Source organism: Amphiura filiformis, chromosome 10 (genome assembly GCF_039555335.1).
Source record: "Amphiura filiformis chromosome 10, Afil_fr2py, whole genome shotgun sequence".
Taxonomy (NCBI): Eukaryota; Metazoa; Echinodermata; class Ophiuroidea; order Amphilepidida; family Amphiuridae; genus Amphiura; species Amphiura filiformis.
The window spans coordinates 64,538,349-64,555,527 of record NC_092637.1 but is presented as its reverse complement, the minus strand read 5'-3'; the positions used below and the strand labels follow the sequence as shown (position 1 = coordinate 64,555,527).

The 17,179-nt window shown below is 37.8% G+C and overlaps 1 protein-coding gene across 1 annotated transcript; it reads right to left on the bottom strand.

Annotated features, from left to right (window-relative positions):
• Positions 1 to 1,947: 1,947 nt before the first annotated feature.
• On the bottom strand, positions 1,948 to 13,168 carry LOC140162361 (NXPE family member 3-like). Its single transcript, XM_072185573.1, has 6 exons — positions 12,977 to 13,168; positions 10,363 to 10,579; positions 9,289 to 9,410; positions 5,911 to 6,308; positions 4,228 to 4,280; positions 1,948 to 3,120 (listed from the first exon to the last, which is right to left on the bottom strand). Exons 1-6 carry the CDS (start codon positions 13,076 to 13,078, stop codon positions 2,327 to 2,329), a joined length of 1,686 nt encoding a protein of 561 aa, XP_072041674.1. The 5' UTR covers positions 13,079 to 13,168; the 3' UTR covers positions 1,948 to 2,326.
• Positions 13,169 to 17,179: the final 4,011 nt, after the last annotated feature.

The window sequence follows — 17,179 nt, the reverse complement described above, 5'->3', positions numbered from 1 at the left end:
GATGTTTTGTTTGAAAAACTAATAAATGTTCCCATCAAACAACTGTGTCTTCAAAAAGAGAACGCACTGGTAAAGTCAATTTAGTGCGGCTGCCGTGGATTGCGATGTTTATTAAACTGCGTAAAGCTCCAAGCCACTTCTTGACAAAGTTGTTGATCTTCCGCTGTATTACATGAGTTATTGCTACCTCATAGACTATGAGTGTCCACATAATCAGTGGCTTGACACCATATTACAAACACAACAGTTTCAACTTTCCATGTAAGCCATGTAAGTCGCACTGATCGATGGCATCAAGGCCTAGTTTGACTTGCTATCTCTTAGACTCTTCTTGTGTCCATCAGTACGTCTGCCATTAGCCGACCGCGTAAACTTATACTGGGCGAAAACGTAAAGGGACTCTAAAGTCGTTCCGCTAACCTGCTCCAGAAATTACTATACCATGACAATGATTGCGCACACAAATGTCACAATAATCATGATAATTTGACCCATAGCATTATACGATGATTTGTTTTTTGTGTATTAAAAAGATGGTAGAGCCTTTTTAGGTTTAGATGTAGATGATGGACTGGTAGAATATTTATCACGGATCCATTCGGGCCATTCATATTGTTTAAATTGTTTAAAAGCAACTATAGTTAGATAGTGGGTAGTCTCAAACACAAGATAGTGGTTCTTCACCTGTGTCTATGCTTCTTTTACCCGTTATAAAAATACTTTGCTCAAGACTGGAATAATATCCTTATATTTGCCTGATATGGCAATGTGAGTAAATACAACTATTCTGCCAGATACCGGGAGACTGACGTGTACATATCAGTGATTGTGGTGCTTTTGGGTTCTTTTTTTTTCAATAGACTGTGGATTATCGCTTTCCAGAATAGCTCATTATCAGTGCTCCAGGAGGCCGTAGCGTCGCTTGGATGCACAATCATGCTGTTGATTACCTAGCTTCTATTCTTCTTTCTGGGAACAATTTCAAAATGCATTCTCCTCCTACATGTTACACCATACAATTACGTCACTTGCACATATGTATCGGCTATATCCAGTGGCCATAGGGTGTAAACAGAATTTGGGTCAAAGGTCATTAAAGGGGCATTTCCGGTATATAACCAAATACCTTCAAAATGCTTCTCTGCCACGTATTACATAGCACAATGACGCCACTTGCACATATGCATCGGCTATACCCAGGGCCCATAACTTGTACACAGAATTGGGTTCAAACTACACATACTACATAGCACAATGACGTCACTTGCACATATGCATTGGCTATACCAAGTGCCCATAGCTTGTACACAAAATTGGGGTCAAAGGTCATTAAGGGGATAAAATCTTACAATTGCATTATCTGGACATCTGTAAGGGGCTCAAACTCGGTGACAATAAATCTCATGACCAGGGGAACATTTTGCAGGGGTCAGGTCAAAGGTCATGCAGAGGTAAAATTTTTGAAATGCATTTTCTGGACATCTGTAAGGGGTACAGGGCTCAAACTCTGTGACAACAAACTAACTGACCAGTGGAACATTTTGAAATACTGTGCAAGGTTATCTGGGGTCAAATCTTAGAATTTCATTTTCTGGACATCTGTAAGAGGTATGGAGTTCACACTCGGTGCCAACAAACCTCAAGACCAGGGGAACATTATACAACATCATGCAGCAATCTTGTGCGAAAATCGTTGGGACAGATGATGTTTGAAAGATCAAATTCCTGTGAATTGAACATGACGCTGAAAATACATGATAGGTTTCATAGGTCATGTTATGTATTTGTTTACTCCCCGAAATAATGTTGGAGCACAGATTGAGCTCAACCACTTTCCACTATTTTTCACAATTCAACATTGAATAAGGGGAGCGGGGATGCGTGAAATAAACAAACTTTATATTAAAAATAAAAGGATTGGCAAGTTTTTAAAACCGTGTATATAAAAAGATGGCAAATTTATTAATATATTCATAGCTGAAAGAATGATCAAATTCGAACAACGCGTTTAGGAGAAATGGTCATATTTATGATATTAATGTTGTACTTCAACATTGAATAAGGGGAGTGGGGATGCGTGAAATCAACAAACTGTCCCAAGCTTTTCGCGCGGGATTGAGGGGTCAGGTCAAAGGTCATCTGAGGTAAAATCTTAGAATTGCATTTTCTGGACATCTGAGGAGTACGGGACTCAAACTGGGTGACAACGGACCTCATGGCCAGGGGAAAAGTTTTGGAACATTTTGCAAGGGTCAGATACAACCACAACACCAACATGCCCCAGCTAGGTTTGTGGTATGTGCCCACCATTTGCCATTAGTTTACATTAATGTTCACATAATGAGTTACACACATAGGATAATATCATAAAGAGTTCTTGAGTAATTATAGTACCGGGCATATGGACATTATTTACAGCCGGATGTGCTAAATTCATATCCCACACATCTAAGTAGAACGCACCACTATTTGCGAATATTTTACGTAACAGTCTTCTAATTTCATTCAACATAAAATCACTAGAAAATAGTCTCGATTGAAAAGACGGATGTTCACGTGGATGCGGGCTTTTTAATATTACAGGTGCATTAGGACACCTGTGATGAAATCGATCCACGGCTTCTCTTAACAGATGAAATCGTTCTAACAGACCTTCTCGTTTCCATTGCACAAAATGAGCCCATGAGCTTATTATAATTACGTAATTACAATCTGTATTTACAAGTTGATCAAGTATGTCAACCTCGTAATGATAGTCACTAAATTTCATCCAAGGACTACCAATTCCTTCCGGGTGAAAGTCAAATGTCATCGAAATGTTGTACGTCTTTATATATCGATGCATATGGCTTAACTTGTTTAATTCTGGTTGTTCTATTGGATCTGTTGGAAGTAAGAGGAAGAGAAACTGGTAGTATTGCCGTCCATTAGAGTCACCCATGATATGTATCTTTTTATTTCGTAGACATTGAGCCACTTTGGTGGAGTCAGTCCAGCAATTATACTTGCGGCAATTAAATGGATGCCATTGGTTATCCATCCAGTACCCTTTGATGGCTGGGATTGGTGTTTGTGGTTGGCAGTTCGGAAGACCATCTAGAGGGAAAGTTACTGGCGACTCTGTAATACAAAATACATGAAAAGGTAAAAAACAGAAATAAAGCTGCCATTATAATCAATTTGGGAAAAGTAAACATTTCAGAATCGGCGGGGATCAAACCAGTCCACGTGATTTCCGTTCTGGTCTTCTAACTTCACCACCTACACGAAACTATAAAGGCTATGATACCTGAACACGGGGCGTGGTCTTCGAAAAAAATTTCCACCCAAAACACCCCAAAAGCACCCAAATTTGCCCTAATTGGGTGCTTTTAGGAGCACTTTTGCCCAAATGCGCCCAAGTGGGCGCATTGGTCTCCACTAAAAACCCACCCATTGATCAGGGGCGTAGCAAGCGTGGGTACAGGGTGCATGGACGAAGTCCATGGGCCCGATGGTTCAGGGCCCCGAGCACAAAAGCGAAAGTTAAATAAGGGCTGATAATGGAAGCAGGGCCGGATTTATCATTGAGCCAGCTGATGAGCTCGGGTCCAGGGCCGCCAAAATTTGGGACACCAAACTTGCCCTATGCATAATTCATTTAACCCCAATAACCGCATTTTTTGGTCAAAATAGGACAAAATTGTAAAATTTTCCACACTTCGCGCGCATTCAAATAGTAAAATTCATGTTGATCTGTGACTAAAATAGTCTAAATTTTAATTTTTTTTCGCGTGCTTTGCGCGCAAACGTCCTAGTAATATCGGAACAAAATATGTTGAGTCTCCTCTAAAACTTGGCCACTGACTTGAGTGCACATGCTTTCCTCGGCACGTGAGTTCGGGGCCTCCAAATTTTGGCTTGGCCCAGGGCCCCCATAAGGTAAATCCTGCCCTGGTTAAAAGGGCCCGTACTGCTCCTTGTCCATGGGCCCCTGATGCTCTAGGCCCCTGCCATTGATATACCAAAATTGTTGAAAGGTACCCCCAAAACCGTGGCACATCCCCGTATACCTTTAACCAGGGAGAACCCTCACTGAGACCTGAACAAACAGAACTCTTCATCTGTTCATTATCCCCATGAACAGGTGTATGGGCAAATTAGCTACCTGTAGGAACACCTGAATGACTTTAAAAAATAAAACGATATTTTCGCACATAATTCCCGGCGTTAATTATCGTAATTTACCTTTGAAATTTAACATCTTTACATCTCCATTAATCTTCTGATTATAATTTCCCCTGTGAAGAAAAAAAATTAATAAAGTAATTACAGCTTCACCATTACACTTACGTTCTTGAATGAACGAGAGGAGGCGCTGAGCATGAAGCTCTAACCAATGGTCTAGATGATATTGAAAGGTGAAGCAGAATGGCAACTGCATGAAACAACCCGGCGCCCTGGATAACCCTCCTGATGTAATTTAGGAAGAGCGTAGAAGCCTCCGGTCTCAGAGTTGTCCGAAAGAAGAAAATCTTGAGTATCTTGATCAATAACATTGGCTCTACGTAAGTAATCAACTAAAACTTTAATTTTGTTCGTATATAACTATGAGTATCGATCATTACAACAAGTTGTCATAGACCGAGTGACAAACTCTAATAAGCTGTGACATCATCACCCAATTTACATCTCGCCGTATACAGCCAATACAATTGAAGCACCATTGTCCTATTTGCCAAATATGGGCATTATACAGCCTGTCTCAAAAAAATTGTGCAAGTGAAAATCGCCTTCTATGGCAACTAGAAAATACCGTTGTGACATACAACTTATGACTTACAACCGTATGACATAACAGGCGAAAACAGTTACTTTTTGCACAAGATTTGCAATTTAAAGAGAATTGGTCATTGTTCATTCTAATGAAGCTAGCATATGGCCAATATAAGTGTGCTGTTTCATTTAATGACATAAAATTTGAAAAATATTTTAAGGAACACTTAAGGTTTTGACTTTTAAACCCTGCATTTTGGTCAAAAAATGGGTTGGATAGATAGTTTTCAACAGATTTACCACATTCCCCTTCCTATAACATTGAATTGCATTATCTGTTGACCCAATGAAAAAAGCGGAAGTGTTAGCTTTCGTTCGAAATAAAAACATTCTGATTGGGTGAAGGGAACCCTTGAGGTTTTGATCCACTAGATCTTACAGAGCTCTTGATGCTATGCACTCAACCGTGTAGTATAACACAGACTGCGTGGAGACTAGACTCGCTGTGCTGGAAATATCTGTGTACTCGGGTGTATCGAGGTGGAAACTGTGCGTAGATCCATTATAAGAGAATCGTTTTTGTAGTCAAACCTTTTCATATGCACAGCATTTACCACATGTTATATATAATTCACTCGTGATTGACAGAACACCTCTACTTCACATAGCATTGCACGTTTTATGGACTAACCAAAACACAACAAATGAAAAGGCCCCAAGAGGCCGGGGGGGGGGGGTCACTCTCACACCAAAGTACCCACCTCTGAAATGCACCCTTAATGGCGAACTTTCACTTAACCAAATTGCACCCCTTAATGGCGAAACACATGCAAAATCCTACCCTAAATGGCGTAGCACATGCAAAAACCATACCCTAAATGGCGTCAACTGAGAAATATCTAATTTATACCCTAAGTGGCGTAAACAGGAAAATGAGCTACTTTGATACCCAAGGTGTCTTTTTGATGTTGCAGACCTACAGATACTAAAGAAAACATGCACAAAGGTAACAAGAATCAATTAAAAAGTCAATAACAATATTACTAACCCTAAACGTCTAAAGGATTTGACTGAAAAGGGACCCCTAAATGGCTATGGCTTCTGGAAAAGTACCCCTTTTTCAAAAAGACGTCGAAAGGAAAGTATAATTCTTACCCTTCAAATAGAAACGTCTTATCTCCAAGTATTTCTGTCGTCCTTTTATTTATCATTCCGCCATGTGCCTTAAGTTTTGCAATAGAACTACACGGCAATCCAGGAGGCTTATCACAAATAAAACTTGTTCGTCCATTAGCAATTGGACGTGGGTAAATGCATTTATTCTCCCAGATACCTGGATACTGAATTGTACACAAAACGGTCTGTGTTACTTTTGGATTGTGGGGACTTTGGTATATCGCTTGCCAGAATATCTTGTCATCAGTATTCCAGAAGACATCTTTCATGAAGGTCGTGGCGTCACTTGGATGCACCAGTATGATGGTGATGTTGGCAGGTCCATCCCAGGCGGCCAAGAATTTAACTAAGTACGTTCCGTTGTTGTAATCAATCACCTTTAATAAATGAAATAAACATAATTCGGTAAATAAGAGAAATTAACACAAACATACTTAACAAGATACTGACGAGCATCCAAACAGTTAAGGGTACGAAGCAGCCAACAAAAATCGATTTTCATTGTCTAAATCAATATATTATTGAAAAATAACACTTTGATGTTTTTCAAAAGTTCATTTTACAAATCATATATTTTGAAAGCTAACCGATTTATTGTTGTTAATGAATTATGTACGTTTTACAAAAGCGTTCTTGTTTTAGCCCTCTTTACAACATAACTCAAGAACCACAGGACCTACAAAAGTATATCTGTGATATTTGAATTCTTCTACACACACGCTATGATATGATCAATGCAATTTTTGCCTAAGCTCACTACCATTCGCAAGATGCTGCGAACTAATAAATCGCAACAGTTTAGAATAGTTGCTAACCTTAAAGGAGTATTTCGTGATCCTAGCATACTCTATTTATGTCATTTTTCATTAGATATCCACGAAAAAACCTATTTCCAAAATGTCAGTTGATTCCGATTTTGCGTTCGCGAGTTATGCATGATTATGTGTATTACACTGCTCCATAGACAATGTGTTGTAATTTCGTTCTGGTGCACCAGAACGAAATTCAAATTTCACGATATCTTTGCTAAACGAATTAACCTGCAAGAAATATTTTGTACATAAACATTATGTAGCCAGAGGTTTCCAGTGATATAAAAATCTCAACTTTTTTTGAGAAAAGTGGGGGATGAGGCTGTGGATCACGAAATGCCCTATGGGGGTATGAGCGCTTGGACAGTATTTATTGTGGGATATAGGCATATCGAATTGCATTCTTATATCAAATAATTTTGATTTTTTTTTTTTTTTTTTTTTTTTTTAAATTCGCAATGGCAAATGATTAAAAATTGATATTATAATCTGATGATATGTACTTAAAGTGTATGTAGGTGTGATGAAAAGCCGAAAACACAAAAAAAAAATTAGATCTTTTGGGGGAAAACCCATATTTTCAATATGAAAGGCGATCAATTGAAAATTTTGACTTTTCGAATTGAATATGAATTTTTTTCCGAAAACACCAAAAAAAAATTAGGTCTTTTGGGGGAAAAACCCATATCTTCAATATGAAAGGTCAAAATGTTCACTTGATCGTCGGCTTTTCCTCCCAGCTACATACACTTTAAGACTATATCATTAGATTTATGAAATTTACTTCGAGGACTGTTATATATCAAAAATGAAAAAAATATCAAATTTTAATAATTTGTCATAAAAATTTGTATTATATCGTGAATTTCAAAAAAATGAAAAATATTTGATATCAGAAAAACATTCTTCGTATTCAGAATGCAATTTGATATGTCTGATGTCCCACAAAAATACTGTCGAAACGCTCAAAACGCTTATTCCAGATCCCTTAACATTGGTTTCAAACAGTTAAAGCTCTAATACCACAAATGTCTGCATCTCCTGCATGTCAATGATCTTTGAAATACGATTCGTTGCTCAACAGTATAGACCAGCAACAATTGTGATGTGTCATGTCAAAAGGAGACACTTTTGAGCAGGATCGTAAATGGAAAAATAGCAAAAAATCTGTCGGGGTGATTTTTTCACAATTTGGGTTTTTTGCGAATTTGTGATGATATTAATGTTAAAAATATTGTCTGATAGTTTCAGATCGGAATATAACTGGCATCTTGTATTTTTGAGACATTTTTCAAGATAATTCCTATGCTTTATAAATCCAAAATTTATTTATTTATTTATTTATGCTCTACTGCTTTGTCTCCACCCCATGCGCGTATTTTGGGGGAGGGGGTGGGGGCGACAGCCCTCCCCCCCCCACCCGGGGTAAAAGCAGGGGGCGGCAAAAACGAAGGGGCGGCAAAAAGAGGGGCGGCGGGAGAAGAAGGGGCGACAAAAAAGACAGTAAAGAAAAAAAGGCGGAATAAATTTGAAATAGTATAAAAATTGTTGAAAAAATGGTACTATTAGGGAGCTAGCGCTTATAATCCATTTTTTTCTTTTTTTGCTCTTCACTTTTTCAAACCACCGAAAAAATAATTGGGTCAACCTTTTTGGGCTGTTGAGGAAGCGGCGGCAAAATTGTATTTTCTTCAGCCCCCCGGGCTAGGAGCGGCCACGGTACACCACTGCACCCCTTTTCATCTTGTAAGGTAATGCCTATGGTTTGTCAATGAAATTAATTTGCTCTTAATCGTGTTTGTTTCAATCATTACCATAGTCATACCATACCACCATCCCCCAACAACCACCACATACCAATTTGTATGCGCTCTTTGGCTAAGTCATAGTTCATTGAATTTCCAACCGTATGACAAAACAGGCGAAAATAGAAACTGTTTGCACAAGATTTGCAATTGAAAGAGAATTGGCCCTTGCTCATTCTAATGAGGCTTATATAATTGACAATATAAGTGTGCTCTTTCATTTAATGACATAAAATTTGAAAAATATTTTAAGGAACTCTTGAGGTTTCACTTTTAAAACCTACATTTTGGTCAAAAATTGTGCTGGGATAAGTCGTTTTCAACAGATTTACCGCATTCGCCTTGCTATAAACATTGAATTGCGTTATCTGTTGACCTAATGAGAAAAATTGTTTTTAGGGGGACGTGTTAGCTTTCGTTCGATATAACAAAACTATGAATGGATGAAGGGAACACTTGAGGTTTTGACAAAAACCAATCACAGAAGAGTATTTTCCAGCTAGAAGCTCACAAAGCTCTTTGATGCTATGCACTTTGTGCAATCAACGATTGTGTAGAGACAATTCACTGCTTGCTTGGAAGCTCTTGAACGAAAATGTGTGCTCAGGTATATTGAGGTGGAAACTGTGCATAGATGGTTTATAAGAGAATCGTTTTTGTATACAAACCTTTCCATATGAGATCAAGTTTTGTAAGCTACGCACGTGGATACTAGTAAAACTACTTGGCGCAATACGTACCTTACCAGCAGTACTGGCAACAGGTTTCTTACTATCCAGCCAAGCAAACCAAAAGTCTCCACCGACAAACCGAGCCTGGTTGTATTTATCTCGGGCATCTATTCTTATTTTAACGATGTCTCCTGAAGATAATGAAAATATTTGTATAATAGATATAGAAACGAACCAATTCGGGAATAGTAACAGTTATTATTAAGAAACAAAAAGTTAAAGTTTTCTTCGGAAGGGGGTCATGAATATGTCGGTGACCGTAGGCAATTTTTATGATCCCCTATTGCGATCGCGGGCTAAATTTTTTGACCCCGTATCTCGGGTGCGCAAAATCTTAAGTGTGAAGAAAGTTCGCGGAGCGCATTTAAATTTTAATCGTAAGTGAAAATAAGTCGCATGGATCGCGCAAAAAGTTTGCATTGTATAAGTAAAGATTGCGCGCACATTTTGATCGTAAATTAAAAGAATGCACGCACAGCGCGCGAAAATTTTGAGTAACCAGACCTATATAATTCTATACCCCCCCTACATTTGGCGTAAAATGTTATTACCCCCCCCCCCCACCTAGTTTTGGTCTAAAATTTCTATGACCCCTCATTCTGAAGAAATTGACAGTCCCCTAGGAGTAACATCATCAGTAGGCATCTGATGATATCCTGGCCTAATCAAGTAACACTAACACTCTCAACAAGTAATACGCGCAGTTATTAAAGAGGGTCTCAGACAATCACAACATTATGCCTTATATGTTAGAAAAATAACTATCACGCACGAATCACATGGGTTCATTTAAAACAAACTCATAGTGACCATAAAAACGAATAAAAACATCAGTCTCTCAACACGCGATATTCAAAATCCCCGGGCGCCGAAATTGTCGAGTGCAATGACGCCCCAGTAATACAATGAAGGCTGACGACAATTGAGCACAAATAACCATTACGTCATTGCACTTAGACAATTTTGGCGCGGGAATTTTGAATGGTCAATATGAGTTTCTTTCAAATAAAATCACGTGATTCGTGAATGATAGTTAAAGGGAGTCTGCGGCAATCCAAAATCCCGCCTTAAGAGTATATCTACCTTTCCAAATTGAGCCGCTATTTAGAACGTAATAACGGCAGTTGGTTGCATTGGTTTCACTCATGTTAACACCTTCATCCGCGCTAGGTATCCAATTACGTTTGGGAACCTCGGTCCCTAGTTGCTGAGCAGCATACAACTGAGCAGTGGTGTCATTGGTGGTAAGTCCTCGGCGGGCAAATTGCGGAGCTAGGATTTTAGGCATATTCACCTTGACCTGTATAACAACATGGACAATTGAATAAGGGACCGTTCACAAACACTTGTAAGCTGGGTCTATTTTAGAAAATTTACATGTAGTTCATAAGTAATAACGTAATGTTTCAACAGTAGGATTTCAACACAAATCTGAAATAGGCCTACAGCTATTTTGCTGGACAATTCTTGATACGGATGGTCGAATAAATACTATCTCTGCGCATTGTGACATTCGTCCCCATTGCTCTAAATGGATTGATTAAAAAAGTTTATGGTACCCGACGTTCTAAGGCTTGTTTTGAAAATATCGCGGGAAAAGACCAAAATTGAAAAGAAATGGGGTTTTAAATTGAACTTGAGAATTTGAAAAGTATAAATCACGTTAGGTCTAAGGCCGTGCTAACACTTTTCTTTGATGACTTTGACCGCAATTTTGTATTTTTTCAATTATCTTAAAAATCCAAGAATCTAAGCTAATTGAACAGACAGTAAGCCTGAAGTGCTTTAATAACAGTAAAATTTAACTTTTTGTATTAAAACCTGGTCGACCCGGTTTAATTCAGAGTTCAACGATCGAGTGCTTGCTAACATGTACGGTGGATGTCAGTTTGTATGCAGAGGATGATTTAAGCACTTTCCACCACGCCACTAGTGTTGACTTGCGGTTAGCACAGCTGTGTGAGTGAACATGACACCACTGCTCGCACATTGCATTGACGGGCATGGTTAAATTTGAATTTGGACTGATATATTTACAATAAAAATGATTTCACATTTTATGTTACCTACAGAAGGTGTGAATTATCCTTTATGCATACATCACTTTTCTTCTGAAATCGACCAAGTAATAATGACACACGAACAATTCTTAAACAACATCTTTTGCACAGAATTCAATGGGATTTGAAAAGTAAAGTGGCAGTTGAAGCTCTAGTGATAACACGTTTGCAGTGCATGATGGGGCTTCCTTAAATCATCCTCTGGCTTGTTTTACCTTATTACATTATTATGAGCGCGATGCTCCGTGCAGTTACATGTAATACGATCGGCGAGCGTAGTACACGCATTGTAGGTGTTGGAATGAAATCGCAATTTTCTTCGTTATACCTCATTTGTTTGGCTCGAAATTAAAAGGGATAATGTGATCAGTGAAAATTATTATGTCTTTTAAGTTAGAAAAATAATTATCAATCACGAATCACATGGGTTTTATTTAAAACAAAGTCATATTAACCATAAAAACGAATAAAAACAGCCATGTCTCAAAACGCGATATTAAAAATTCCCGCGCCGAAATTGTCTAGAGCATTATTATTTTTTCAACTAAGACATAATGTTATGATTGCCGGACACTTCCTTTAAGTAAGAATCTATTCTTTATGCAAATCACACATTATTGCTTTAATAGTGATTTTGCTCATCGGGAGCATCGTAAAAATCATCAAAATGTTTTAATTGACACCTTTGTTAGTGTCGCAGATGTGCTATCTGCTAATGCCTGTTGGTTAAGGGGGTATTACACCCCTGGCAAATTTTGTGCCTAATTTTGCATTTTTCTCAAAAATTATAGCACATTGGTGACAAGTAAGATATGCATATTATAGGGGCAAGAACTACAACTACTGTACTGAAAATTCAGCAACTCAAAGCAAGTAGTTATTGATTTATTGATCAAATATTGGTTTTCCCTCATTTTTGACTGTAACTCTACAACTGTTATCTGTGCTGAAATAAAATTTCCATTGCAGTAGTTGTAGTCCGTGCCCCTATATTTAACATATCTTACTTGTCCCCAATGCGCTATAATTTTTGAGAAAAATACAAAAATAGGTACAAAATTGGGCAGGGGTGTAGTACCCCCTTAAGCTGAAAACCGTGGGTTTAAGACAATAGAAGACATTTTAGAAATTAGGTACATTTATTTGAATGGCAGGAACGGGGCTTCAACTTTGTCAGTGCTGCTGTGATAATTCTTCTTTCTAATCAAATCTTTTCTCAATCTGTTGCAAAATGTCTGTAAAGATGATCTAAGGATTCATACCTGTTTTCACATGGTCGTTCATCAGCAATATAGATAAATACCCTTTAAGTACTGTACAAATTCCCGCTTTTTTATTTAAAATAATGAAAAAATGACAGTGGAAAAATAATGAATAATGAAAAATTTGCCTCATTTCGTTGCCGAAAACATGTTACGGAAAACTAAGAATCGACTTTCATGAGCCTTATCATTTTTCATTATTCAGAATCGACCTGTTTCCGAAAATTATATCTCGTCCTGTTTCCGAAAAATTAGTTTATATCTCGCTCTGTTTCCGAAGTAGTCCTTGATAGGCAACAAGGTCATTCCAAAAACTGTATAGGGGTGTGGAGGAGGGGTGGGGGTTGAGATTTTGGGTGAGTGCAGTGTACTTACAAAAGCAGAAGCCACGAGCCAACAAATTGCTACGCACATCAAAATCCCCAAACAACGGTTACTACACAGGCAGACATAATCCACGTTTCGCATAATGCTCATCCAATCCAATTATAAAATAGAAAAATGCGTAGGCCCTTATATTAGGCCAACAAAACTATTCGAATAATACATTCAATCACGACTCAGCTTCAATACTCGTGTGGATGTACTGATATGAGATGTGATATGTACAGTACACGTGAATGGCCATACGGCCGTTGATACAATGTGACCCGTTTTCACAAAACGCAGAACGTGCTAAGATTTTACTTTTGGTCGCTCGCTCGACAATAACAATAGCCAACACCCGGGGGCACTCCAACTTTGGAGGTGACGCGTATGTAGGGCTGTTAAGACCCCTTTTTCAGCATCGCTGTCACCCAAAGACCCCATATTTTTTACGAACACATGCTCTGTCCATGCTCTGTCACCCGAAGACCCCCTATTTTTCCATTTGATCTGTCACCCGAAGACCCTTACAAGTCCAATTTGAACAGCAACTTTCATTTATCATGGATTTTGTTACTTATTTTGAAAAAACAAGGAAATTTGAAGCCATTTAGAACTAGATACTCAATTTTCGAGGTTTCTGTGGCGTTTTTTCGGCTCTCACCCAAAGATTCCATTTTAAAAAAAGGTCATGTTCTCACCCAATGACCCCATATTTTTCACATTTTGCTCTCACCGAATGCCAAAAATCATGCTCTCACCCAATGACCCCATATTTTTTACATTTTGCTCTCACCGAATGCCCCTTAGTGCGAAAGTGCCAGCCCTACACCTATATCCATTTCATATTGAAGTGCCCCCCCGGGAGCCAACAACCCGGCGGTAGACCTACTGGTATTTACATTTCCTTTTGGGAGCCGGATGGTGGTATCGATCAATATCGATCTTTTAGCAATTTGGCGCGAAGCTCAAATTGGTCTAGCTGGGCGTTGGTCTAGTCAGTGATCGTTGCCAGCTCGGCCAGTGCGGACAGTAAATTTGTAAATTTATGTTTTAACGTTTTAAGGTTTTATCTTTATATATGTAGATATAACAGTGTCGAGTCTGCAAAAAAGGGCTTCTGAGGAAGAGGAAGGGTCATGTCAGGTCAAGTTTTAAGAGTCAAGCATGACATCCTTTATTTGTTTCTAGCAGGCAGGCAGGAATTATTATTTCCAGTGAAGTCAATAGACCTTAATTTGAGGTTTGCAGTACTTTTGAGGTACGTGCCTAAGTAGGTATGTCAGTAGGTATGTCCCAGCAAACACAAAACGTTTTCGACATCATTCGCAAAAGGTTATAAAAGGTTGTCAGAAAACGTTTAAATGTCGGGTTATATAAAGGGTATATTATAAGCATAAAACGTTTTCTTAACCTTAAAAAACATTTTTTGATAATCTACTGCTCAGCAAACAAAAATGTTTTACAGAAAACGTTCAAATGTCGGGTTATATAAAGGGTATAAAAACGTTTTAATAACATTCCAAAAACATTCTTGAAAACTTGATACAAAACATTCTAAACAGAATGTTATTTTGGGGTTGAAAAAATATTTTGCGAAAATGTTTGCCCAAAATATTTTCAATAACGTTTTAAAAACATTTTCATGACCTTTATATAACCCGACATTTAAATGTTATTAAAAGGTTTTGAAAAAACATTTTAAGAACATTTCTGTGTTTGCTGGGTTCAAATATTTTAACATAATGTTATTTAAGTATTGACACAATATTTGGCAAAAATGTTTGCAAAAATAGTTTGCAATAACATTTTTTGAAAACATTACAAAATATTGTTGTAGTGTGTTTTCATACAAAACGTTTTAAAACGTTATCATGACCTTTATATAACCCGACATTTTAATGTTATTAAAACGTTTTTACCTAAACCAAAAGCCAAAATATAACTTATTTAAAACGTTTTTAAAACGTTTTTGTGTTTGCTGGGGTAACATAAATAGTCACTCGATAGTCGTTTCACAGTGCTCATTATTTAGCCAAAATTGTTTTATTAAGTAGGTATGTATGTTTGTGGTTCAATTTTTTGCAGAAATTATGGGCCTCTCGGGCCTACACGCTTCTTTTGTAATTAGTTAGTCTATTTGCCCTTAGTATGGCTGAGCGATATTCCCCTGTTTGAGAAACTGTGTTTGTCATGTTTGTCAACAACCAGACACAGGCGCAATAGGAAATTGTTTATTTCCGATTGAGCTTGCGAATTAGGAATTAGGAAAAGTAACACACCACATTTTGCATTCTAATTGGCAAAAAAAACACGTTTTTAATTAAAATATAATCACTGAATACCTGTTGTAAAGGCCTATTCAGTGATTCCAGCGATGGAGTGAAAAATTAAGGGTAGACGAGGTATTGTTGGTCGAAGCAACCTAAAAATCGATTTTGATTATCTAGATCAATATATTATTGAAAATTAACACCTTGATGTTTTGCAAAAGTTCATTCTACAAATCGTATAGCTTGCAAACTTGCTTAATTTATTGTTGTTAATGAGTTATGCACGTTTCAGCCCTCTTTACAACATAACTCAAGAACCGCAGCACCTATAAAAGTATGTGATATTTTAATTCTTCTACACGCTCGCTATGAATTGAGCAATGCAGTTTTTGCCAAAGCTCACTACCATTCGTAAGACGATGTGAACTACCAAATCACAACAGTTTAAAATAATTAATAACCTTAAAATTGGCAAAAAACGAGGAACACGGCAGCATTGACAAAGTTGAAGCTCCATTCAAATACATGCAGTTAATTCCTATACCATGTTTATTTAATTTCTTTATTCGTGTGTAATGTCTCATTTTGTCATTGGCGCCCAATTTGTGATACATTGAGTGAATTATTAGGGGCTGTGTAATAATTATGTGTACCCCGGGGTGGTGAATTTTCAAAATGGTCTGCCAAAAATCGCTTGTCCCCCCCCCTTGACCGTGCCAAAAATTCTTTTGCCCCCCTCCCCCGTTACACATGCAAGATTTTGGGGAACCCGAATTTAAAACCTTATCATAATTATAATGCGAGCGCAGCGAGCAGGAAATTGTTCATTATTTGAATGTGTTCCTAACGTGTTCCTACACCTTTTTAGGGCGTAATATAGAAAAGGTGCATAGTGTAGTTACGTCCACGGCAAATTCACCGTGACGTTTCCAGCCATAAACCCGCTTATTGAAGATTAAACCGATATATGCAGTTAGAAACGCTTGCTGTTAGAATAAGAAAAATTTTAATGCTAATTTATTGCACATTCTAGGGAAGCGTGGTTACCGTTTTGGAATAACCGAGTGAGAGGGTTTTCAAGAAAATATTTTTCCTGTCAAAACTGAAGCATCCTCTGTCTGTATAAAAGGAAATATGAATATTAACTGCACATCATTATATAACGATTCGTGATACCCAATTGTGGCACATTTGATGTCGTTTATGAGGCAGAGAATTTTATTTCAATTTTATATACGCCAAAATATTTTTTTAATTGAGCGAGAATTTAAGGGACCGTTCACAAACACTTGTTAGGGAGGCCTGATGCAAAAATGGGGCCCTGAAAATTTGTGACCCTCCTAAGGGGGTCTGAAAAAAATAACCACAACTTTTCCTGGAGAAATTAAGTTTATATGCTTTTCCATGGGGTTGACCCATAATTTTCATGTCAAAAAAGGGGGGGGGGCCTGAAAAATCTTCGCGATGAAATTTGTTTGCATCAGGCCCCCTTTACAAGTGTTTGTGAACGGTCCCTAAACCTACACATGCTAGCTGCGTCTCGCACCGTACCGATGAACCTCTGAAACCCTTGCAAATAAGAAGTATACTAAATAGCTTTAAGGGATCTAGAATGAGCGTTTGTGGCGTTTCGACAGTATTTTTGTGGGACATGAGAGCACCTCAGACGTATCGAATTGCATTCTGAATACGAAGCATGTCTTTCTGATATCAAATAATTTTCATTTTTTGACATTCACGATATAGGCCTTTTTTCCCAAAAGACCTATTTTTTTGGTGTTTTGGGAAAAAAATCCATATCTTCAATACGAAAGGTCAAAATTTTCAATTGATCGTCGACTTTTCATCCCACCTACATACACTTTAAGTTTAAATCATCAGATTTATAAAGTTTACTTCAAGTACTGTTAAATATCAAAAATATCATTTTTAATGATTT